This window comes from Octopus bimaculoides, chromosome 13, assembly GCF_046866305.1.
Source record: "Octopus bimaculoides isolate indiv1 chromosome 13, ASM4686630v1, whole genome shotgun sequence".
NCBI classification, from domain to species: Eukaryota; Metazoa; Mollusca; class Cephalopoda; order Octopoda; family Octopodidae; genus Octopus; species Octopus bimaculoides.
The window spans coordinates 22,778,617-22,790,912 of record NC_142940.1 but is presented as its reverse complement, the minus strand read 5'-3'; the positions used below and the strand labels follow the sequence as shown (position 1 = coordinate 22,790,912).

The 12,296-nt window shown below is 33.1% G+C and overlaps 1 protein-coding gene across 1 annotated transcript in view; it reads left to right on the top strand.

Annotated features, from left to right (window-relative positions):
* The window catches only part of LOC106868155 (glutamate receptor ionotropic, kainate 2), a 242,530-nt gene extending 233,734 nt beyond the window's left edge, over positions 1-8,796 (top strand). Inside the window, exons 13-14 of the mRNA XM_014913291.3 lie at positions 2,527-2,701; positions 8,576-8,796. Of these exons, the coding sequence (XP_014768777.1) occupies positions 2,527-2,701; positions 8,576-8,614 (214 nt within the window). The 3' untranslated portion in view covers positions 8,615-8,796. The remainder of the gene's footprint in view (positions 1-2,526; positions 2,702-8,575) is intronic.
* The last annotated feature ends 3,500 nt before the right edge of the window (positions 8,797-12,296 follow it).

Sequence of the window (12,296 nt, the reverse complement as noted above, 5' to 3'; positions counted from 1 at the left end):
TGTGATGGATGTGTATAATGATGAACGGAACGCAATTAAGTTGTTTTTTTTTAAACTGTTAGAGGATATAACGTCAAAGGTAGCCTATAGAAAGAGGAGGGGTAAAAGAAAGGAATAAGCAAAAAACTAATAAATAAGAAATATAGAGCGATATGTAAATTAAATAAAATCTTAATGGCTTGGAAAAAGATATATCTCGTGGAAGTGAAATGTAAGACGAAAATCAATGTTCAAATTATATATAATGGTAGATATCACTTATATGAACTAAAGGTATGTTACTTCCAATGCTTACATCGATAAGCACGCTCTATAACCGTGTTTACAATGGGAATTCTTAGAGAAAAGAATAGAAAATAGTTCAATATTACAGAGTTGGCAGAATTCTTTGCCTTTATCATATCGAAATGAAATGGCGAGAATCAACCAATCTAAATTAAATTGTTTATTATGGTCTTTTAGATACCAAATTAATTTACTAAGCCCTGTACTATTGCCTTTATTACTATCCCTAAATGTAGAGTAATGATTAGAAATTATTTTAAATAACTGAGAAGAAGAACTACCTATATAAAAAAGACATCGGTACCTGAAGTAATTTTACACTGGTATATAGAGTTTTTAATCTTAGAATTACTAGACATTAACTTAATTCTGTTGGAATTGACTTCAGAGACAATAACCTTGTTATTAATATTTCTAGGGAAATGGTTGGTATTAGCTAAATTAGCGTTAGTATTAGTAGTTGGATTCTTATTTAACAGACTAATATTAGGCAAGGAGATAATTTGTGAGAGATTTTTTGTGTTGGAAAAACCAATCCTAACCGCGTGCGAGTTGATAATAGAGTAATACCTAGAATTCTTTGGAAAATTCCTAATAACAGCTTCCCGTAACTGGAAAGGAAGATTAGATTTAATTTTCCTCCCATAAAGAATAATCAACCAAATAGTTTTGCTATTAGTTGCCTTGTTTTTAGTGTAACTATCTTTAGAATGACCTTTAGAATGAAAAAAATGGGTTTATATAAACGGTTATGTCCCTTACGTTGTAAAAAAAAACCTTCCTCTTGTGTTGGCGTATAAATTTAAATTGATATCGTTTATAACCTTACAACTAGATTTCATGTCTCCATTACTAAAAGTAGAATACGATTCAATGGAATTAATGCAGGTAACTTTTTCTATAATAGCCTGCTTTAAGTAAGGCAGAGTTATAAAATTCAGCCTTGTTGAAAATGTCAACATTAGCAGATAATTAGACAATCTAAATGAAATATTCTTAACTAACTTCTTAATGATTGCCCTAGAATGATTAGTGAATTGATAATATACTTAAGATTTGTCGATGGTTTGTGGTATGAGAAGTACGAATTATTGTGTAAGTTGAGTGTAATATCTAAAACGTTGGCTTTCGTTACATCATCATCAAAAATGATGCCTAAGGCCATTCTACGGAAAAACTTAACTATTCGTAACTTTTTGTACTTTTTGGTCAGAAACATTTTGAAGGTAAAGTAAACAAGCATCACGATATAGACCTCTATTGATGCTTGGGAACTGGTCTGCCATTTCATAAAGTATATATCTATATATATATATATATATATATATATATATATATATATATATATATATATATATATATATATATATATATATACTGACCAAATCAGCTAGTTGTGCTGAATCAGAATTTCCCATTGTAACATCAAAACCATCGGGTGTGTCTTTACGGACCCACAGATTGTCAAATTTTATGATAGATTTTCTGGCGGTCAACACGACATTAATCTCTTCCCTGATGAGACCAGCTGAAACAGTATGTATGTATGTATATATATATATATAATTTAAAAAGGAATAGGCCGTTTCCCACAAATTACCACAAACAATCTGTAATCAGAACAAAAGTCTTAATTCAAAACCAAAGTTGCCAGAAACAATTATTGGACGTCAGTCTAAGAATGGATATTCCAGATCAAATGAAAGTAAGTAGGATATTTTGCCTGAAGTATGCCATTCAGCCTGCTACAACCACCAGACATATTCATACAAATAAATTACTACCGTCTTTTAAAAAGGTTTCAGTGGATAATGCACACCTACATAATAAAGAGAATGGAATGCTTTTTATCTTAGGTCTATTCGATTATCCTTGTGTGTGACCCACAGTCAACATACAATACGTGGTAAGATTCTGTCTGAATCAAATTTGCGAAACTGGTCCCTCATTTCCAAATATCACTGGCCATTTCTATCAGTGATTTTCAGCCGTCCTTAATTGTTTGTGATAGGAACTATTCCACAAACTGAAGTATAGGTCGATAATAGAATAATTACCAATAATATTCTTTTATAATCTATACCTTATAGATTATTCACTTCCTTTGCATTAAATGTACTTTGAAATCGTTGCTGTTGTCGATATTTCATTAATAACATCAAGAAACTTGTAACTTACTGCTTATTACTGTCGCTTTCTATTTAACCATATTATATGTGGCTTTTGTTTTATTATACACAGATGGTGGAATAATCGAATGTGTCCAGATATGAACAAAGCTTCGGCTGTGGAGACATCCGAGTTACAATTCGAGAACGTTGCTGGTGTGTTCTTTCTTTTAGTTACTGGTATTCTAGTAGCTGGTGTTGTATGTCTTATTGAGTACTGTAGCGGTCAGGTGATGCACCTTGGAAAGGTAACGTTGCTTTCACTACTTCACCATATTGATTCCATTCATTTCTCTTTATATGTATTTCTTTCTTTATCCTCTCTCTCTTTCACTCTCTCTTTCTCTCTTCCCTAAACGTTTTTCCTTTCACTTTTCCCCCTTTGTTCTCTCTCTCTCTCTCTCTCTCTCTCTCTCTCTCTCTCTCTCTCTCTCTCTCTCTCTCTCTCTCTCTCACTCTTTTTTTCTCTCTCCTTTTCCTTTCTCCTTATGCTTTATTCTTCTCAGCCATCAATTATAATGCCAGTCAATGACTATTAAGGTAGAGGAATATTAAACGTGGAGTAATAATTTCTCTGGAGGTTATTGATGTTTCTACGGCGGGAGACGGCACCTGGATTGCTGCATCAATTTTACTGGAGTTTATTACAAACGCTCTGATAGTTATCAAACCGTGTTATTTGTCTATATTTATGTTTCTGATGTTGTCCCCAGTTCCTATTATACTCAACACACACTTAAGTGTTACTATTCTACATTTGAATTTGACATTTTTAACAGAGCATTTTATACTAGCAACCGAAATAATAGCATTTATTAGCCTTAGATATGGCATCAGTTTATAATGAAAGGACATGATGTAAATTGTATTATTAATTTTATAGATGAGAAACATAGATTATTTTATTATCGTTTCACAACGAAATACAGCTTCAGTTTTCAGATCGGTATTGCTTTCTTGATAAAAACAATAAAGACTTTTTTGAATATTACCATCACTACCATCACCACTTGAAGTCTTTACACGATCACTCAAGAAATAGTTGCTAGAAACAGCAGCCAAATCCCCTTCAAAAATCACTCTTTGATAATAGACAGGACATATTGCATAATGTGTCTTTCGTATTCGTAAAATATCATGGCGTTAACGCTTATGAGCATGTGTGAACAATTTCAGTTAACCTGCGACTACACAACTACAACAATGACAAAAATACAAAGAACAATGAAGAAAAAAGAAAAAGACTGAAAGGATAACCACTTAAACGAAAACAGCATCGCGGAAAAATAACAATGCTAACACCAAAGTATCAAAATCGTCACCATTACAACAAACACTTCTTACTTTACAAATAGTTAGTAATGGAACCGACAGACATACACTATCTCACTGCACATTTACCATAGAGCAACGTATAAGAATTGTGCTATTACATCTTATACACAATGAGTCATTGCATATCAGAATATTTTTATACCATTTAGTCATGAAGAAAAGAAATCATTTTATTTCTTCCGTTCTACGCTGAAGAAGAAAAACCTTATACTCTAATCTGACCAGAAATTTTGAAACAAAGTGATTGCTGAAATCATCCCAGGACCAAAGAATGTGTTGAAACACGTGACAAAATAATTATACCACTCAAGAACTCAGAACGCAATGATCCGGAAGAAAATATTCTAATTCCTATAATCCCCTATACAAGACAGGTACTGTATCGATGAGAATTTATGACAGGTAAATCTAACCTCGACAGGAATTAAAATTTAGATGTAGAGCGCTAAAACAAACACCACAAGAGTATGAAGGTATATTAAACGGAGAGACATCATAATTAAAGCAGTGTAATTAGAACTGCTCCTGCATGGGGTGGGGGCGACTCCTGTTGTACTCTTTCTGTTTCTTGAGTAACGCTGCAATGGACTGGCGTCTCGTCCAGCTGGGGGAACACATACACCATAGAAACTGAGAAACCGGGCCCATGAGCCTGGCTAGGCTTTAAAAGGGCGCATAATAATAATAATAAATCACTATATGTGGATCACTTCTATAAGAGTTGCCTTGAGTTAACACAGCTAGGAAAGTAATGAGACAAGCAGTTATTAAGTAAACCTCTATATATTCATACAATTTCTTCAATGAAGTGAACAAATCGTAGACCGCAATCTTTGTTTCGAATTTTAGGAAATTATGCCTTGCAGTAAAGACTTGCAAAGTTACGACTGACATTCAATGAACCCTAGAGTTCAGCTGCAATCAACATATACCATATAACATATATATTAATAACCTACGCTTGCAGCTAAACATTTAATTATCACCAACCCATCTAGAAGACCATTTACGTAGTTGTTCGACTTACCAGAACTAACAGTTAAAATAAACTCTTCAAAAGAAGGAAATATTCACTGAATTATACAGTGCTTGTTACACTAGGCCGAAAAGAGATCAGAATAGCTACAGCTGATACATTACATTTCAGCTTCGGCGTATTGAACAAGGAATGAATAGGGGGCTAATCAACAACAACAGGTATTTTACTGTATTGTGCTACCTACATAAAGTTAGGTAGACTGTTGGCAAGATCGCTGAGAATAAAGTGTTTCAAAATGATTGTAGCTTATTTGTTAGTAGGCTCGTTAGAACGTCGTGTAAAATTTTCTGCATACTGCGTTAAACTCCTACCGATGTCCATTTTAGCTTTTATCCTTTCAGGGTCGATAAATAAAAGTCCCAGGGAAAGCTCTCTCTCTCTCTCTCTCTCTCTCTCTCTCTCTCTCTCTATCTCTCTCTCTCTCTCTCTTTCTCTCTCTCTCTCTCTCTCTCTCTCTCTCTCTCTCTCCCTCTCTCTCCCTCTCATTCACTCTCTCGCTCTCGCTCTTATTAATGTAGCTACATTGGGTTTTGAGAAAGGTCAAGGGAGACTATGTACAGTGTCTTTTCTTCTAGATAGAAATAGAGACGGTTTGAGTGATGTCCTACAAACCCTTTTTCAAAGAAAACGGATGTGTTATTAGACCCGTCCAAGGACGGTCTAACATGCAGAATAGCATGAAAAATTATATTAATTATGAATGTGATCATCAGTCAGCTATTCTTGGTAGAAATTATTCAGATATTGTCTTTTATTTCTGATTCCTGCAGGCCCATGTTGTGATAGACAGAATCTTGCCACATCAACTGACAAGAATTAAAATAAATTATCTGTCTGCTTCGTTATGTACCAATATATCTGTATATGTTCGAATGCATGTAGACGTGTGTGTGCATCAACATATACTTGTGTACAATTCTGTATATGTATACGCAGGTTTGGATTTGTGTATGTGTGTGAATTTTGTTTGCGGAAGTATGCGTGCGTGTTTTTGTGTATGTAATGTTTATCCATGTAACGTACAGTACATCTGTCTATGTGTGTATGTGTACTTCCTTACCCTCTGGGTGTTGCGTTCTCCTGCTACTGATTTAACATTTCATTATCAATTTACATCATTATTTCCTTAATTGTTGCCTCCAGAGTATAACAAAGGGGAAAATTACCTGAAATAATATTTTTAATTTCTTTTATTCTATATTTTTTTTTACATTTACCTGTGTTGTTTCTTTTTGTCTTCCTAATTTTATTTTCTATATTTAAAGTGTGGCTGTTGCTTTTACTAACTTTTTCTTTGTGTCATGAGAACGTTTGTTGTTAAAAATTTATATTTGTGTTTTGTTCTGTTGTTGTTGTTGTTGTCGTCGTTGTTCTTGCTGTTGTTGTTGTTGTTGTTGTTGTTGTTGTTGTTGTTGTTGTTGTTGTTGTTGTTGTTGTTAATAATAGTATCGAAGCTAATGATTATGAAGTAGAACATACTGAAGATAAGGAAGGAAATAAAATGTTATAAAATGCATGACAAGTTCTGAAGTTAAAATAATTGTTATTCAAGACGAAATATGTGTTGAGGCGAGTGTTCGCTATCATGACCTTGGCCTTGATTGATAAAAGAAAACTACGAAATGAGGCTCATAGACGCACAGACATATTAAGAAGCACACATTTTCAAGTGTGACAATTATATTTTCAACCGCTATAGGTATCTGAGCCACAAGAATTAGGAACCAAATCTGCCTCAAATAAAGCATTACAATCTTAAAGTACACATATGCACATACAACTGTAATTGCCTCTCTGGGCCTATGCATGTAACTGTGGTGCGCAACCTGCACAGAGACAGAAAACGACGAGAAATAACGAAATCCGTGGATCAAACGAACCAAAATCACACCGTATGATTACTATAAAGCGCATAGTAACGTAATCTGCAACTTTAATTAATATATACGAACACCTGTTTCAGTAGTCTTATTTCTTTAATTAATTTATAGTTAATAATTACTTAAAATATATTGTTTGAAAGTTTGTCACTGATTTCATACAAAAGAACATCTTTGAGGTTATATGAAATTTGGGAAAATGAGTATGCCAGAACTATTAAAACCACAACTCTATGTAAAGAAAATTCGTTCCCAAAGCCTTCTGGGGCCTGACTGCATATATTTTAAGAAAGGAAATAACCAATACATACACTCATTGAGGTCAAGTGTCAGGAAAAATTTCTACTTCCCTGTTTAATATGGTTTGGAAATTAACGAACAGCAGAATGGAACATTCAGCATAGTCTGGAACATACACAGGTGGAACGGAAATTACACATCGAATTTAACCAAAAAATTCAAAATCTTCCAGCAGCCACTAGGATGGAGAAACAAAAAATCCAAGATATCTTCTTTTGCCGTCACTGATGACTATTTTTATGACATTTGCTGAAATTTCGCAGGGCGTGCATACTTTGCATGATATCCGCAAAAATATAAGGGGAAGTTTTCAATACAAAGCAAAATAGTTCCCAATTGCGGTCTCCAAATATAAGCCAGTAAGCAGCAGTGTTAATTACGACTACCACACAGAGACATACGATGTTAAACTGAGAATTTATGCAAACAACCATTTAAGAGGAATAAATTAAGAGGAATAAATTAAGAGGAATAAATTAAGAGGAATAAATTAAGAGGAATAAATTATGACAAGGCTGCTGGCAAGATATGGAATCTTGGTATGATGTGTTAGATGGAGATAGTTTATGCTTCTTTTTTGCAGTCAACGGGGGGGGGAGAAAAGAAGAAACAAATTTAGTGCTATTAAACTTAAAAGAGGGTGAGAGAAACAAAACAAATATATTACTCGGTTTATTACTATTGTCTCCCAATCATTAAAAAAGATATTTTACGCCGAATTATCACCTTTTAATCTTTGTATCAACTTTTCGATGTAGATAGATGTGCTAAATTGTTTAAATGACATTACTGGGCTTTCTTTTATTCCTTAAATTATTTTGATCGTTCTCATAAAGCTACCAGATTATATTTTAATTACAAATATCCTCTGAAAAGTTGGAAATGGAAACGAAAAGAAAACGAGAAAATAAAAGATAGTTGTTATTACGCCACAGCAACTTAGGACATTGAGAGGGGGAGAGATATAGATAAACGACCACTATCAGCCTAGTGATAAGTAGATTCAAACGAGTTTTCCCGCCTTTGTATCGGGAAAAAGATATTGTTTAAATTCGATTACATTTTCACGTGCGAAACGGGTTTAGGAATCTTCATTTCGCAGGTGATCACCACAAGGATGATCGAAGTAGCGGAGCAACAGAATTTAGACAAGATGCAATACAAAGAAGTTTTGACGTAATACCCTAATTTCTTTGTTAATTGTTGTTATTTTTGTTACTTTTATAAACCTTTTAACTGAAATACCCGCTTCTAAACTATGTATCAAGTCATTTCAGAAGTTAGAAAGACAAGTTGTTTAAACTGTGTTGTTTGTCTTTCTTTTACTCATTTAGTCGTTTTGATAGTAATACAGAATGAATTTTATTTCAATTTTATATATGGGTACGTGTGAAAGAGAAAGACAGAGAGAGAGAGAGAGAGAGAGAGATAGAGAGAGAGCGCGACAGTGAGGTAGAGAGAGTGGGGTAGATTGTGTTATCATTTATCATTCTAAATTGTGTTCTATTTTAGATCTGAAAACATCATTTTGTTCTTGTCCGTCATAACTTTTTTACTTTCTTTTGCAGGAAAACAGAACTCGCAGAAATAAGTCCAATTATATCTAAAGTTTTGAAAATAGAACTACCGCCATTCTCTGCGGCGTCAAATTAGACGTAGGCACATTATGCGCTTCTGTTGGCTTAATTGGCCAGGCAAAGGAATTCAAAATGTCTTTCAATGAGAAAACTAAAAATGTTTAACATAAAAAAATTAATAAAAAAAAACATAATCAAAAGATTTTAGAAAATGAACGGCATAAGGAAAATGAGAAAATATGTCTCTGCATGGGTGTGTAGATGTGCGTGCGTGTACGTGCGTGTGAGCGCACGTGTGTGTATAGGATGTTTTAAGAATGCATGCGAATGCACGTGAATATATGTAGACTATATATCAAGGAAAATTAAAATAGAAGGCGTTATACATGGCTCGTAATATTAGTATTAGTAGTCATAATAATTCTTTCTTCATTTTTATCTATTTATTGAAAAATAATTGTGATATTAATGATAACGATAATGAAAATAATAATATAAACCTGAAACAAGAGTGTGAAAGAAAGAAAATTATGTTGTGTAATTTAACATTGAAGAGGAAGCTATTAAAGAAATATTAAAAAAGAATATTTGGGCAAATGAATTATTTCCATATTATTTCAGAGTTAGTCTGGAAATGTATATGAAAATATCTGCTTATTAGAACTTCTTGTAAGAGTACAAGTCTTTTTCAAACTACTTTCCACGGCATCCTATATATATATATATATATATATATATATATATATATATATATATATATATATATATATATATATATATATATACACGTATATATATATATATATATATATATATATATATATATACACGTATATATATATACACGTAATACACATAGAAACATAAGCACACACACACACACATATATATATATATACATATATACACCTGCTTAAATATATATATATGTCTATGTATATATGTGTGTGTGTGTATAACTTGCGATAATTTACGAGCATGTAGCATATGCCACACCCTTAAACTATTTCTATTTTCTTTCTATTCGTACGTCTAACTCGCGTCTAGCTGCAATATAAAAGTGCATCCTAACAACAAAAATATTGCACACCTTTCTAGAGCATGCTTTGTTCTCTCTGAAAATCAATCTTACATTGAAAGCTTATCTGTCACAATTTGTTTTATCTGGTGCTTCTCACCAAAGCTTCGCATATATTTATATATGTATGTGGGTGGGTGTGTATGTATGTATATTCATGTATATATATATATATATATATATATATATATATATATATATATATATATATATATATGCGCACATATACTCACACAGGCAAACATATATATATAAACTGCTGTAAGAATAAGCCATGTTTTCAGATGTGGCCCATATGCAATACTTTCTTTAGTTTGCTGGTGTATTTTTTTTTTCATTAGTTGTTGATGTTATTTGGAGCTAGAAAGACAAATTGTATTTGAAAAACAACATAATTGATGAAAGAATTTTATATGATTTAGGACTGGTCTAGTTTCGTTGTTAAAATAACGTTAGATGAATTCCACAGATCTGAAAGAATAATTTGCAGTCATTAACGACCTAGTGTGAAAATCTTATTTGTGTGTGTGTGTGTGTGTGTGTGTGTGTGTGTGTGTGTGTGTGTGTGTGTGTGTGTGTGTGTTTGTGTGCCTGCGCGTGTCTGTGTCTGTGTGTGTCTGGATGTCTGCCTGTACTTTGAGGTGTCGGTTCGGTTCGTTATGATATGTATATTTGCAAACAGTGATAAACTTTCAAATATGTGAAATACACGTGAATATTTCATAAGTGACAACAGATTATGAATATTACTGGAATAATCATATTTACAAATACTCAAAGATATGAATATTCACGTATAGAACATATCTCAAATAATTATATATATCCATGCATCTGTAATTTATGCCTGTAATATGCATATTGTTAATATTTCTGTGTTTATGTGATATATCTGATGTCGTTCGAAAAAAGCAAATTCTGTTGGAAGATTCAACAATAAAGAACCGAACTGATACTCTCACGTACAAAGAAACCTAATCAGTCCGAAAGTGGAACTTCTTAAAGCAACTGTTTTTGTCCCAAATTTATCAATCACAACAGAATACAATAAATATTTGCAGTCAAATAACTCACTATCCAGCTTAACTTTTAAACTTGAAACGTAAAATGATTTACTAGTGACATCAAGTATCATAATCCTGGATTATTTCATAATTTCCCTTGAGGAAAATTAACCATAATTAAAGACTAACTGCTTGCTGTGACGCCCCCTCCGGTATTGATTTCAGCTATTGATTTATGTCTTAGATAATAACCTCGGCTATTGATCTATATCTTCTAGCTAACACTCCAGCGTGTTTACTTGTGCATTTTATTTATATCTATTTGTTAATTTTTTAATGTTTTTATTTATTTTTTTGTTTTAAACGATAAAACTGGATCGATTTTGAATTTCATTTATTTATTTTTACTTAAAAGGTTCTATTAGCTGACAGTTTAATATACCGAACTGCAAAACATAATCTACCAGAAATGTATTTCTATTTGAAAAATACAACTCACTGAAAAAATACTTCCTAATAAAGAATAATGTATAAAGTTCTGTTTTCTGTTTTTTTTTTTTCTTTTCATGGGGAGGATGTATTAGTTTGGTCAGGGGTATGACTTGGGTTCACGTCATGTTCAGATCCTCCATAACAGTGATATCGGCTCAGTATTTAAGAAAGCTGTTTAAATGTAGATGATCTGTGTTTTTTTTTTTTTTTGATGGATTGCTAGATCGATAAATATATAGTTCATCGAGTAATCAATGAATGAACTGATCGACTGATAGAAGTTTGGATTGACAGCTTGATGGTGGAAGGTACATGTGGATTGTCAGATGGGAGAATGAATAAATGCATAGAGATATAAATTGATGACATAGAGTGACCGCGGGGTTTTGAAAAAGAGACATTGTGAAATATTACTAAATTACTTTAAGATAATTAATTACACACAGACACAGAGAGAGAGAGAGAGAGAGAGAGAGAGAGACAGACAGACAGAGAGAGAGACAGAGACAGACAGAGAGAGAGACAGAGATGTATACAAACATACATATAAATAATAGGTGCAAAAATAGCAGTAACATTAAATGCGGATTTTGAGCGCTGCGCCTATTGTAAAATGTATGGGTGGGCCAGTCACCATATATGTAGCTCGAGCTTGCCAAAGCACATTAAAAAATACACAAAACGAATTCATACACAATATAAACCCATACAGGAAAATTTTAACCGTCACTAATTGTGACTGAGTGTGCGAAATAGTTCTTATATTGCTAGAAATCAGGGTTAATACTTAGAAAGCTGCATAAACCCACATCTATATATACTAAGAAGGGAGATAACCACTACATGAGCAAATCTGGAAATACTGGACTAGTTTCATCAGTTACTTCGACTCATCAGCAGTGTCTACCCCATTACTCGGATGGTTCAGCGAAAACACTCAATATTCTTCTAGCCATCACTCATTGTCGCTTTTTAACCAAATCCAGTGGCTAGCCTTTTCTATTAAAGTTTGGGTATCGGTCATGGTGGTATTTACTTTACGATGAGTTAGGCCTAACGATAACAACAGTCGTCTCAGACTGTGTCTAACAAACCCTCTACATCCGACTTCGACTGGAAAATGCTCTGCTTTTCAACC